This window comes from Rhinolophus ferrumequinum, chromosome 24 (assembly GCF_004115265.2).
Source record: "Rhinolophus ferrumequinum isolate MPI-CBG mRhiFer1 chromosome 24, mRhiFer1_v1.p, whole genome shotgun sequence".
NCBI lineage: Eukaryota > Metazoa > Chordata > Mammalia > Chiroptera > Rhinolophidae > Rhinolophus > Rhinolophus ferrumequinum.
Window position 1 is genome coordinate 17,261,063 of NC_046307.1, and position 14,539 is coordinate 17,275,601.

A 14,539-nucleotide genomic window follows, 5' to 3' on the forward strand; every position below is an offset into this window, starting at 1 on the left:
AGTGTTCATGAGTCTGATAGCTCCACTTCTCTCTTAATAAAGTATCAGGTATGAAATCTGATAATGTCATCCGCCTCCAAGTTCCACTTGACTCTATACCAAAAATAAAGCTGCATTTTGGAATGGTTACAATACACCTTAAAATGAAATCTGAAACATTTGGGATCACCATTAAAAATTTTATCTGTGTTCAAATGGTAGGCAGTGAAGAAGTCTGCCTTAAAATAAATCTTGAGAATTACTTGCTATGGGGCAACAGTATCAAAATACACCACCTGCAGTACTGAGGCACATTTATGGAGGGAACTGCGCTGGGAGAGCTGATTGCGTCTGCAAAGTTACTCTGGGGCCGGCATGAAACTACCTGGCTTAGGATGTGCAAGAGAATATTTCTAAAGATTGTTAAAAAAAATAAGCATGAATTGTTCTTAAAGTATTATGGTCCGCCAGACATTTCTGGCATACACACATACCTACTCCAAATAAAGGTTTTATACATACTGCAATAATTAGAAAACAAACACTCAAACCACACATATACAAAAAAACTCTAAGATTTTTTAAAGCCTTTCAAATTTTCTACACATTATCAACTACATATGTGCTACTTAGTATCTATCTGTAGTGGCACCCTTAAATCTACTTTATATTTAGATACACATCCAGTGTGTGCTAGATAGCACCAACAGTTAGTACCGTGTGTCCCCGAAAATAAGACCTAGCCGGACTACCAGCTCTAATGCGTCTTTTGGAGCAAAAATTAATATAAGACCTAGTCTTATTTTACTATAATGTAACACCTGGTCTTATATAATATAATACAATACTATACAGGGTCTTATATTACTTTTTGCTCCAAAAGATGCATTAGAGCTAGGTCTTATTTTCGGGGACAGATGGTACTTCTATCAAAAGAAACACATGGTTCCCATTCTTCCTCTCATGTCAATCACTGTGTCTTATCTAGAGTTCTCCAGTTGTTTAATTGGTCTCTCTAACCAAGACTAGTCTTTCCAAAATACAAATCTGTTCATTTCCCTGCCCTTATTTTCACCTAATTCCTATTCAGCTTTTCTAGATTAAAAATTCAATGTTGCTTCTTTCAGAACAGAATTAGGTGACCCTCCTCTTGCTCTGTGGCTCTGTTCGTTTTGTGACTGACTCTGTAACTTAACTAGACAGTCAACTCTTTGAATACAGGCACAATTTTATGTCTAATGCCTGCCTCACTGAGCACTTGCTGAATAAAAGGCTTCCATCACAACAAATACGAAGCACATGGGTTATCAGATCACCACCTTCATGGAACTTGCAATTTCAGTTAAAGCAGAATTCCAAACTCTTCGCAGAGGAAAGTTTTTAAATGACGAGGTCAATGTTAATTATATGACTTGTTTCATCAAAAGGGATACGAAAATCAAACTTAGAACTAGTTTCAGGGTTCTTCTTTACTTGAAAAAGATAACAGAAGCCATCCAATGCTGCCTTGAGGAATTCCTCCTCTGCAGATCTATAAAAGTAATGCTGCTTCAAATTCTGTAAGTTTCATTATTACATAATTTCTCTTTTAGTATGTAGTCTGGCTATACTGAATACAGTAGTAAGAACTGGTGAATAAACTTAAGCAAAATATGAAATATTCATTAAAAAAATCCTACTTTTACTAAGCAATAATATAAAATTATGCTAGTCAAGCACATGTATAATAACTAAACTATTACATCTGCACAGTAAAATAACTTTTTAGATGATGCAGAGATAATTCCTTTCAGGTATTTACATTACCTTCCAGGTTCATTCCAGCTTGAAGACATTTTCGATAGCGGCACGCTGGACAGTTTTTTCTTCGAATTTTATCAATGATACAATCATTTCTTCCAGCACAAAGGTAATTGTGTTGTCCTATGTGGGAAATAAAGACACTGTTAAAATTTCCCAGGTCTTTGGAGTGACTCTGTCTGTTTTTCTTTTAGATAGAACATAGCCAGGCATCGATTAAGGAAGGTACGGTGTACTTCTTACATGGCGATTACAAGGTTGAACGGTCAACTCAAAAAAAGAAGGTCTCTTTCTTATTCTGTTCAACAAATTAAACATAGTTCATTAAAAAATCTTGACGACAGCATATCTACAGAAAAATGCACAAATCCTAAGTGTACGACCAAATAAATTTTCATGACCCCCTCCATGTAATCAGCTCTCAGATCAAGCAGCAGAGCAGTGCCCTACAAACCCTCTTCTTGCCTTTCCACTCCTTTCCCCCCAAGAGTAACCTCCTTCTTGATAAAGTGTGCTTTAAGAAGTTTCTTCTTTTAACAGTTACAGATGTCTGCAATCACTGTTTTCTTATGACTTCTGACCTAATGCTGAGAACTAAAGAAAGAGGAAACTGGCTTAAAAATACTGTGAGAGTCCCAAAGTGAAAATGACTTTAATTCTACATTATGCCACCACGTACAAATAAAATGTGCTCCCCCTCCCAATTTTAAATGAAATGAAATGATAGGCAAACACTTAAGGTTGCCACCAAATAGTTAGGTGAATCACAGACTCGGCAAACTAAACTACTGCATATATTAATGGATCTTTCAGAGGCTTGCTAATTATTTCACATGCTTTTAGAATGTACGTATATTTGAATTCACCACTGATCCCAAATATTTATTAAACGACCACGACTGTCTAAAATTTTCTGACACACAGTTATTAAATAAGGTGTTAGAGGGAAGTGCGGTTTTCACCTGGCAAAAATTTTCTAGGAAAAGAATAAGTCTCCCTACCCTCTCCCCAAATGCACGTTCTTGTAGTTTTCATCTGGTTATTGAATGTTGAAGAAAACTCTCTGAGGATCTGCTGGCCTGGCAAAAACTGAAAGGACCCTCCTCCACAAGACCAGCATGGCTGAATAAATGCACTCGTAACTGAGAACCCATGTACCTTAGTTACTCTAGAGGGGATGGTCTTCACAAGACTGCAAGCTATTTCTCTTCTCAGAAATAAATCACATGCAAAGCAAAGAGAAAAATTCCATTTACTAGGTTGAAAATACCTAGTTCTGATTTTTGGGAAAAGATATTTTACTCATAGGACAACCTAAGACTTGCTTTGGATGAAAACAAACTATTATTTACTTCTCCCTCATACGATAAATCACAGTGTTCTTTACACATTGGTCTGGGAAGGTGGTTAACTGTATCAGGAACAGGCCACAGAGCTGACTAATGGTCGACAATTGAGCTTTGTTCCAGAGCTGCTCTCCAATGCCAAATGTCTCTGCCAGCTGTTTCAGTTCCTTTCTGTGTTGGTGTAAGTTTCCTAGCTGTTTTACTTGAACATGAAATGCAGGCATCAACCAAATAATTCTATCCTCTATTAAAGCGAAAGTAGGGTCAATGGATGAATGCATAGTTGAAACAGTTACAATATAAAGAAGTTCTACTCCGCAAGAAAGAATATCTATGCAAGAAAGAATATCTATCGCCAAGGATGTGAGGTCCAGCACGGGGAAATAAAGTCAGTGGTATTGTAACAGCTGTGTACAGTGTCAGAGGGTATTAGACTGGGGGGGGGGTTCACTTTGTGAGGGGTGTAAATGTCTAGTCATTCTGTTGTTTTGTACACATGAAACTAATTAAAAAAAAATCACCAAATCATTGTCCTGCAGTTACTGGAAGAGACAACTGAAAAAATTACTCAATTCATTGCTAAAAACAGAAAAAAATTCCAATGTTTTATTTATATCCAACCGAAATATCAACGTACATTTTATGCTAATAATGGTTTCTTTATCCCAGGTATGTCTCAGGCACATCTAAGAATCTGAGCTACAGGATCAGGGAGCATTGTATCCCTAAGTTAAAATTAATCCTACCTGGTTATTAGTATGAAGTTGGGCAAGTTTGTCGCTCTCATCTATAACATGAGGACTTTCAACTAGCGGTCACGGTTTACAAGGCCTGGGCACGTGCCACTGGTAGTCAGTCCCTGTCAATCCTTTTGACAAGACGATGAGACGTCTTAGTTTGGAGTTCCTACATCCCACACCACTTGGTCGATTCCCTTCCAGCTAATGGAGAGACGTCAGAAAACCCTTCAAGCCAGCTGGAATTGCTTAACATTGTTTTGTTTGCATTGTATTTATTTCTGTGGCTAAAATCTATTTTTGGCGAATGCTTCTGCTTTCTATTTATGGTCAGTGTGGTAGCCAGCCTCCAAGATGGTCACCAGTGGTCTCTGTGTAGTCCCTTCCCATATTATACCAGGACTGGTCTTTGTGGCCAGTAAAATATGGCAGAAGTGACAGGATGTCACATCTGAGATTAAGTTATAAAGCTTCCATGTTGGTCCCTCTCTCTCGTGGACCGTTTGTTTTAGGGGATGCCAACTGACAGCAGCCCTAGAGGAGGCCCACGCACTGCGGACCTGCGGCTTCCTGCCAGAAGCAGTGCTAGTGGCTGCAAGTGGACCCTGCAGACGACTGCAGCACGCCCCCCGCCCCACAACAGCCAGTGTAGCCTCCTGAGAGTCCCAGGACGACCCAGCTAATAAGCTGCTCCCCAATTTCTGACTCTCAGAAACTGCACGACATAATGCTTCTTGTTTCAGTCCACTCATTTTGGGGGCAATGTGATATACAGCAATAATCTATTAATACGGTAGGGATAGTCAAGTTGTGGGTTTTTTAAAAATTAAGTTTTAAAAAAGAGTGATCCAAGCAAAGTGTTAGGTAATAAATAGGACAGTGATGTAAAGATATGATCCAGATCATGGAAGTGGTGCAGTAAATGGGCAACACAGCAAGGGGCATGTTCTAGGGTTTTCTGCAGCTTGTTCTACCTGTTTGAAGTGTCCGGGTTTTACATGTGAGCTTTGATGGTCAGCTTGGGCTTCTCTCTGTACCTGCTCTCAGAAACAGCATGGTGTAGTGGAACGTGCACTGGGAAGGTGCCGGGAAGCCCCTGATCTGACTCACAGCTCTATTTCCTAGCTGTGTGATCTCATTAATGTTTACTGACTTCTCTGAGCCTCTGCTTCCCCATCTACCTGTAAGTCTGGAAAATTAGCGCCTATCTGGCTAGGCTTCTGCAAGGGTTACAGCAGTTGTGTAAAAGGTTCCTACTACAGCACCTGCACACGGTAAGCACTCAGTAAATGCAGTCACTCCTCAGTATCAAACTAGGTTATAAACTGCCAGGTGACAAGATACAATTATGTACCTGTCGGGGAGTCAGTGTGACACTGAAGAGCCTGTTTGGAGACTGCTGTGTTTCAAACTCGTTCTGCCACCTAAACTCTCTGAGCCTCAGTTGCCTAATCTATCAAATATGGATCATAATGGCATCTAAGAGCTCACAGAGCTGCTAATTAAATGGTATGACGGACATAAAACACAGTGCTTGGTGCCGGGTAAACTAAGGTTAGCGGATGCCTGTCTCCATTATGACCCACCAACAAAGATTAGATGTACTTTTGTGCAAAGGGAACATAAGAAAAAGGGAATCAGGAAAAAAAGAAGATCACTGACCTAGTATACATCGAAAGAAATGGAGCTACCCGAAGTGCTTTTCTGAATGCAGAAAAGCAACTCCCAGAATAACAAATAAAAATAACTTCAAAATATCCGTCCTTGATCTGGGTTGTATGGGCAATAAATAAGTAAAGCTGCAAATTTGCTAAGAATACCATGTTTCCCCAAAAATAAGACCGGGTCTTATATTATTTTTTGCTCCAAAAGATGCATTCGGGCTTATGTTCAGGGGATGTCATCCTGAAAAATCATGGGAGGGCTTCTTTTCCTGTTAGATCTTATTTTCAGGGAAACACGGTAGTTAAATGTTTGGGTATTTATTGTGCTATGCCAATTTTGGGGATAACTTATAGTTTCTAGCAGGTGTTACAAATGGAGTGCTAAGTATAATACAAATCAGATAAGCTACATCTTTGTAACTGTTTAATTACAAAATCCAAGGAAAGGATTTACTTAATACAGTCCACGTTTAAACCTTTCCTCGTTAATCATGTAATCTAGCTATCATACTTAACTGAAATACTTCAATGATAAACATTTTGAAATAGTATAGCCAGTGTTCAATGAAATTTGACCTAAAGACAAATACAAGAATTTAATTCTAAATCAGATTAAACCAGGGGGCATATAACCTGCAGTGGTGTTTTATTTGGGAAGTAGTTTAGCTTACGTTTTATTTAAAAAGTTGCATTTAGATGCTTTTAGGTAGGGCGTGCTTGGCTCTCTAGCATTCATACCTGCCCTCCCCTGGTTCTATTTGGCCATAATGAGATACTTGGTCCCTGCAGACATTTGAATTTGTAGCCCTGTTTTAAAGAATAATTGTAGTGAAAATGGCGGAGAATGAAAAATATTTTTTAAAATATCCACATTTCTTTCAAGGCTCCATGGAGTTATTCTGAATTTCACCCTCAGAAATCAATTTGTTGATACTACTTGTTATGTATAGCAATACTGTGTCACTCAGCACTACATTTATATCATGGAAATAACTAATCAGTTAAAGTGCTGAATAAAGTAAACTGAGGACAGGAAGCGGCTTCCTTCTGGGTCTGTAGTAAGAACATCTCCTTGGTGGGGGGCTCTGCGTGTGCTGTGCTCAGTGGCGGGGGGTGACCAGCTGGGCCACGCCTGCTCTGTGGGTCAGCACGAGTCATTTCATGGTTTCTAATGTAGTAAAAAAGTAATCCAAACAAAAGAAAGTGACTCTCAAGGATATGTAAATACAACTCTAGCCAAATAATACTAATACTCCTTCTCATACTATGAATGAATAAATGATTATATTTCTTTAAAAATTAATATATTCAGAGTAATCTTTAGGTAATTTACTCAGGCCACACTGCCCTCAAACTGCTTTACTGTAACTAAATTACATAATTTTTTCCAAATGGATTCACTGGAAATATGAGAACATTTTAGTGACTTCCAATAATAATTAGCTGTGGAAAGAATTCCTCCTTCTTTAAAGAGTTGATGCTATTGCCCGGGTCAGCAGGCTGAGTCCACGACAAGGGTCAAGTTTATACTCACACAACATCCACACAGGGAAACCACCTTCTCTAAAACCCTTCTCTCCGGACCCCCTCAGGACCCCTCAGGAAGGTCATCACGTTTTATAATCTCTGTCCTTTGTAATTGTTAACTCATGTGTCACTTCGAGTAGACTGTGACCTGCCAGAGGGCAGGGATCAGGTCTCACATTGTATTTACACCACTTAGCACAGAGCTCTGGTTCAACAGGAAAAAAAAAAACAACCCAAAACAGAAACCCCCAGTTCTTAATGTCATTCATTTTTGCCAGACTGGAATGGCTGGTGGTTTTAAAACCAACTACTTTATGGGAATTAAATAAAGTCCATGATTCTAATACAGTGAGCATTATGTCACTATCTAACTCCATCATTTCACATGGCAGCCCTTTCTTACACTTACTTACCTTCTGTTCTCTGACCAAGCCCCTCCCTTCAGTTTATACTTCTCTATTTTATTCTAGTTCTGCTTATGTTGCTTTTAAAAATCTCTTTCCCACTGGAGGACCCACCGTGTTTCCCCGAAAATAAGACCTAGCCGGACCATCAGCTCTAATGCGTCTTTTGGAGCAAAAATTAATATAAGACCTGGACTTATATAAGACCCGGTCTTATATTATAGTAAAATAAGTTCGGGTCTTACATTAATTTTTGCTCCAAAAGATGCAGTAGAGCTGATGGTCTGGCTAGGTCTTATTTTTGGGGAGACACGGTAGGAACCGCGCTCTTCTCCCCCCTTCACTGACCTCTATCCTTAATGGGCTTTGCCTATACTAGAAACTTCAAAATCCACTTGGAGAAACACGAACCAAATAGAGGAAAAATAAAACTCTTCAAAACACACACTACCTTCCACTGCTCGTTTGAAGAAGACTTTACAGCTTCCACAGGTCAGGACCCCGTAATGACATCCCGAGGCTTCATCAGAGCATACAAGGCAGAGTTTGGGAGGTGGTCCCGACGCTGCTGAGGAGGTGGACGGAGGAGAGCTTACATCTGGTCTCATTCCAGCGCTACAGAAGGAAGAGAGCGGTGTTACTATGTGACTCCACGACTGTCCAAGGAGCATCAACACACAGTTCTCTTACCTTCTCACTGGTCGATGAGCACATTCACATGCTTGGGCTTCAAGTACTAGCAAGCATTAAACATCCTATGTATCTAGTATATTCAAATAATGATCGATTCTTTTACACAAAATTAAGAGTGAGGTCATTTCTTTAAAGTATCCCCTAAAAAGAATGGTGAGATTGTGCTTCACTTAGGAATTATAATTTTTAGTTGCTTACAATTTGTTTATATTTATAATCACCTTTATTAAGGTGTCACTAACATACAGTAGCATTCACCATTTATGTGTGGAATTGATGAGTTTTATTAAGTAGATAGTTGTGTAACTACCACCATGATCAAGAGATAGTATATACCTATCACCCCCAAAAGATGCCTCTTAACCTGTTTAATTGCTAAGGACACCACTTTTTTTTCTTTCCAATTTTAAGATCTTACACAGACATCTTTATAAATTCAATCAAGTCCTATTATAATTCTTTTCATGTCCTCTACTAGAGTCAAAACATTTTACATTATTACCATGTTTCCCGAAAAAAAGACCTAGCCGGACCATCAGCTCTAATGCATCTTTTGGAGCAAAACTTAATAGAAGACCTGATATTATATTATGTATTATATATCGTATTATATATATTATATAAGACCCAGTCTTATAGTAAAATAAGACCGGGTCTTCAATTAATTTTTGCTCCAAAAGACGCATTAGAGCTAACTGTCCGGCTGGGTCTTATTTTCGGGGACACGCGGTGGTTTGGTCCTACATCTTTCATCCCCAGCATCATCTTGGCTGAAGCCACAGTTTCTTATGACTTAAAAAAGACTGACACAGAAATATTCCTTCCTCTAACCTTCTTGTCTGGTTTGCGGTAACTGGAAAAAGCACGAGACTTTCAATAGTAAGGACCATTCTGCGCTCCCCACTCAATGAAGATATGCCCTGGAGAGAAAGATGGGAAATGAGAATGTGCTTTTCCCACTAGGTCTCGGTTTTCATTCTGCAGACTTCTCACCACAATGAGCGCAGGTCTAGAGTTTACTAGTGTTTAAAGATAAATGTTCTCTTCCTAATTTGTTTTGAAATATTTCAAACAAAAGTGGAAAGAATTGTACAATGGATATATACCCTTTAACTATACTCACCAATTCTTAACATTTTGCCACATTTGCTTATAAAGATATAAGCCAACAAAACAGTGATCCTTTTAATGCCAGAGGAAAAGTTTACTATGAAGCACTTCACTTCATAATAAATGATACAATGCTTTCCAATGTTGCATCTTCGTAAGGAACTTAAGAACCAAAACTGTGTTGTGTAACTCAAAAGTTTCTAATCTTCTAAGTTTGACTAACTAAAAAGAGTCTCTAAAACGAGTTTCTATAGACTGGCCATTCCTTTTCTCGTTATGTGTTCTTCAAAAATAGGGATGGTAGCAATTTGTTGATTTTGGAACTATACATATTAGTGTGTTTTTTGTCACCTGTATAAGAAAGTTCATAAACACACCATTATGTCTCTCTAAAGTTTTCTTAATTTGCCTATTCTCTAAGAGAGATGGCATTTAGGAATAAACTTAGATCGTATGAGTTGTGTTTGTCTTCCTTTATAATTACAGCCAATCACAGTACAGCACCTTGAATAATGTTGTTTTGTTCAACACAGTTTCATTATTCATCATTTAGCTTCAAGTCTCAGAACCTATGGACAGCGTTAAGTGAGGACCTACTGTACTAAATCTCAATTGCAAATATGCTCAAACTAATTCATAGTGCACACTAACTTGAGAAATTGTTTTGGCTATCAACATGGTTACAAGTTGTATTTATTAAGTAACATCTTCGTCGCTGTTCTGTTTTAGGAATAAAAGTTAAAAGGTAATTGCAGAATGACAATTTGTTTTATAATGTCACATTGAGTAATTAGGCCAGTAAACCCAAAAGCCCTCCCTGAATGGTCCTCAGATGAAGCTTCCTGCAGTTTGCCAACCCGTGTTTGTCTAAGAGGCTTAGTCAACAGGACAGTGTTCCCACCACCCCAATTCTGGGAAAGGGCCCCAGGGTTTCACATTGTTCTCTGAACACTGTCAAGAATTTATGGATGCTTCCGGATCACAGGGAATTGATTCCCTGCTAGATCTGACAGAGTGGCCTGAGTACATGCTGAAAGCCTGCAGTGAAAGAGAACAACCTGAAATGCCTCTGCTGGAGGCCTGGCTCGAGCCACCCATGATGAATGGGAACTTGTGACTAATGTAGGGGCTGCTCTGCACCGGACTTTTGCAGAGAAGTAGGAAGGTCTCGGAATGAGTGAAGGGAGCAGTGTGTCAGAGAAGCAGAAACTTCCTTGGCTTCTGTTCTGAAGATGCTCCTGTTCTTGCTCAGACAACCTCTGTCATCTGACATCTATTTTTAGGGACCAACCAGTTGTTTGCGTATTTAGTTAATGGAAAATGAGCTCAATATTTAAAGAGTTGAAATATTAACTGTCAACCAATTTTAAATATATATATGTATATAAATACAACTATATATATATATATACACATAATCATATATACATATATTTATGTATTTATAATTTTTCAATAGCACTCTGTAGCACTGCATAATTTTACACTTTCATGAACAGAATCTCATCTGTCAACAACCCTGTGGAGAGGATGGCATCGCTCTAGATGAGGTCACGCAGTAGGAGAATGATCTATCTGTGGACCATCTATCTGTGGTCACATTGACATGTTTCAGATCTCAGCTCTCCCACTTACTGGCCTGTGTGACCTGGGGTAGGTATCTGCTACTCTGAGCCTCAGTTTCCTCATGCCTAAGTAAACTGGGAAACACATCACCTGTGTGTATGTTGTGAAAAAAGACAACACACAAAGTCAAGCACACAGTTCCTGCATCTAGCTGGGACTTGATAAATGTTCATTCTTTTCTCTTTTAGGAAAATGAGGTTTTATATTAAAAATAAAAAGCATTATATAAGTATTATGGCAGTGGGAAGTAGTTTTAAGTCTAAAACCTAGGGCAGCATGCCCAAATTCTCACTTATAAATTAGAGCATGTGCAAAACATATTCAGGCCACTCAACTGGGAGCTACAGATGAAAAAAGGGCAAGTTAAAACTAAATGAACAAACGGATCGATAGAATTGTCCAAAGAATTTGGAACTTCAGCCAGGCTTTTGGCGTCCCTTCATGCAATCATTCGGGCTACATCAGATAAGAACTGAGTACGTGGAAAGCTGCTGGTTGTACCACAGACATCAGTGGGAAAAATCAGTTTTTGTCACGCAAATATGAGGACTATGATGGCCTCTGATGAACACCACTGGGAGAAATGGATGAATGCAAAATGGTACTCAACTGCAAATGGGACGCTACAATATTGCTAAAAGGGCTGGGTACAACAAAATGGTCAGAACTCAAATGAAAACCATATGGAATCACCATCTTTTAATAAGAATACATGGCAGAAAAGAATAAAAAGCATACCATAGTAGGAGTGCATATTACACCCCCTTTGCATGAACAAGCTCAAATAACGTGGTCTTCCCTCAGTGTGACTGTGTTTACAGCTGTGCCAAACATTCGGAAAACGCTGAGGTTCTGGTATGAACTGACTACCTCCAGCTTTCTTTTAAGTGAACAGTCATGGGAACAGAATGGCTTGTTCTAGGTGGATACTTGACTGCTGCTTCCCACTCAGAATGGAGCGTGTTGGACACCAAATTATTCTGGAGGCTACTGAGATAAACTTGTTTTTTCCCTTATGAGAGAAAAGTCTTGGTTTTCTGCACTCTCTTCCAAGAAAAGCAACCGATGAAAGGAGGATCATGGATAGACAATCACGGATGGATTATAAAAGTTAATCACACCTCTTGAGACGCATCTAAAACATGCAGGTAACTTAACTTACACGCTTTCATTCAGCATAGATGTCCTGTCACCTGAAGGCCAGGCACTGTGAGAATACAGAGGTCCTATCTTACAAGGAAGTCATGTCATGCATGAAACGCACTCCTCAAACAGTAATGAATCTAGGTAGGAATAACAGAGTATCTCTTAGCCGCCTCTGTGTGAGAACTGCTAGGAAGAGAATCAGCTCTATACACACACGACTCTGGCTGCAGTCCTTACTTATGGGCTCTAACCGCTGTGCAGCAGTGGCTGGCGGACGTCTGTTTCCTGCTAGTGCCATTTTAGGAAGTTCTGTGTGGGTGGCATAACATCAGCTTTATATAAAGTGCTGGCATACACTGGTGATCATCAAGCAATACGTTTCTCCTCACCCCTCCCCACACCCCCACGTTAACTTTTTTCTCCCTCCCCAGTTCCTCCTTCCCTTCTGGAATATTCCAGGGAAAGAGAAGTGCTATAAATAGCCTTCCCTGTGAGCCAGGGGAAGGTTAAGGGTCCCAGAAGCTTCAGTTCAGGTAATTGCAGACATTCTTTTCGACAATTCCATTTTGTAAAGCATGATGTTATACTACCTTGCATACCATGCTACAGTTATTTGGAAAACGTTGGTTCCCTAAGTTATGCAGACTGTCCACATGTTGGCAGAGTTCATTATACAATAAAAAGGAGTCACATTTATTAAGCTCACAGTGGCAGTTATGTCTAAAATCCTAATTTTTGTTGGAAAGCTCTAATTTTTATCGACTGGCAACAAACACTGTCAGTTGTCTTCCTTGAAGTGATAAGCTCACTTGTCATTTTTGAGAAAACATGCCAAAAACACAAGGCTGAAAATCATAGTTTATCCATGGTCTATCATGAAAAAAGTGGCCTGTTCAGCTCACAACTTAATCTTACCCGGGCTTTTCTTTGAGATAGCCATCAGATGCTGTATGTAGCACAAGTGCTTTATGCCTCTTCCCATACATTCAAGGGTGGAGATTTAACAATTAATAATATTTTGCTTCCCCAAGGATATTCTTAAAAGGAACTTTCTTTTAGAACCATGAGTGAAGGGCAGTGAACACCGTATCTGCTGTACCCTAAGATGTCAGCAGTTACTCATCAGTGTGTCTGGTCTATCAGTGACAATAGCAACACATAAATGAAGACTATTATTATCATGAAAGAGCTCTGAAAGAACCTTGGGGACTCCTTGGGGTCCATGGACCACATTTTGAGAATTGCTGTTGTGAATAGTAAGGACTGTCAGACAGGCTAGAACTCACTACCTAACTGAAGTGTAGTAGCTTGGTGACCTTTTAATCTCTCTAAATCTCAACTGCCCTATTTCTAAATGGAGGCTGTGTTGGACCTGGCAAAACAATACCGCATTACTAAGTCAGAGGCTTTCCCCCAGAGAGAAAGGAACAGAGATGACAAACTAGTACAAACCCAATTGGCATGGTTGGTTTAGCCTTCAATTTAAGTTAATTCAATCAACTGATTTTCAATGAAATGCAAGAAGTCCATTTGGAAAGAAAAACAAAAAAGGATATTGCCTCAGAGAACAAGTATTAATTAACATGGGGCGGGTGGGGGGGATCCTGGAAATCAAGCTGCTACAACCGGATTTTTACCAAGTACAAGTGGAAGTAGGTATATTCTCATTGGCTGACCAGTTTCTGTCCCAGTATCATAAAGCAGTGGCTTTCAACGGAGAAAAGTTTGGCTCCCCAGGGGACAGTTGGTACTGACTAGAGACATTTTTGATTGTCACAACTGGGGAAATGCTGGCATCTAGTGAAAAGAGTCTAGGGTGCTGCTAAACACCCCACAATGCACAGGACAGCCCCCCCATAACAAAGACTTATCCAGCTTCAAATGGTAGTAGTGCTGAGGTTCAGAAACCCTTGCTATCAAGCTTTAAGCAACATAAATTGGAGAAAAAAAATTCAACAAGGACAAGAAACATATTAAAACCTTCCAAACTGTCTTTAAAAATGGAGCAACGGGGAGGAGGGGGGGAATGGCTCAGTTGGTTAGAGCCCGAGCTCTCAACAACAAGGTTGCCGGTTCAATTCCCGCATGGGGTGGTGGGCTGCGCCCCCTACAACTAAAGATAGAAAACAGTGACTGAACTTGGAGCTGAGATGCGCCCTCCACAAACAGATTGAAGGACAACAACTTGGAGCTGATGGGCCCTGGAAAAACACACTGTTCCCCAATATTCCCAAATAATAAAAAAAAAAAAATGGAGCAACCACCTGACCGAGGCAGTCCTAAATATTCCTTGACTCAAGACAAGTTCAAAAAGAGATTCAAAACAGGGCTGAGGCCAGGAACCATACAGTATTAGTGATTAGCTTGAATCAGTAATTTACTTTTATTTTTCCCTCTAGCACATGCCCTAAATGGTGGTTTTTACACATTAAAGTCACCTGCACTTTTCTTATCTTTGTTCATTAGGAAAAATGTAAATACTCAGCTGCACACACCAGCTGATTATA

At 39.6% G+C, this 14,539-nt stretch overlaps 1 protein-coding gene across 6 annotated transcripts in view; it reads right to left on the reverse strand.

The window, feature by feature from the left end:
- The window catches only part of NR3C1 (nuclear receptor subfamily 3 group C member 1), a 95,847-nt gene that overhangs the window by 14,543 nt on the left and 66,765 nt on the right, over positions 1–14,539 (reverse strand). For 4 of the 6 annotated variants that reach the window (XM_033095911.1, XM_033095910.1, XM_033095909.1 and 1 more), the window contains exons 3-4: positions 7,906–8,072; positions 1,786–1,902 (exon numbers count right to left, since the gene is read on the reverse strand). In XM_033095911.1, coding sequence (XP_032951802.1) covers positions 1,786–1,902; positions 7,906–8,072 — 284 coding nt within the window. The remainder of the gene's footprint in view (positions 1–1,785; positions 1,903–7,905; positions 8,073–14,539) is intronic. The other 2 variants (XM_033095914.1, XM_033095913.1) reach the window with 1 other exon arrangement.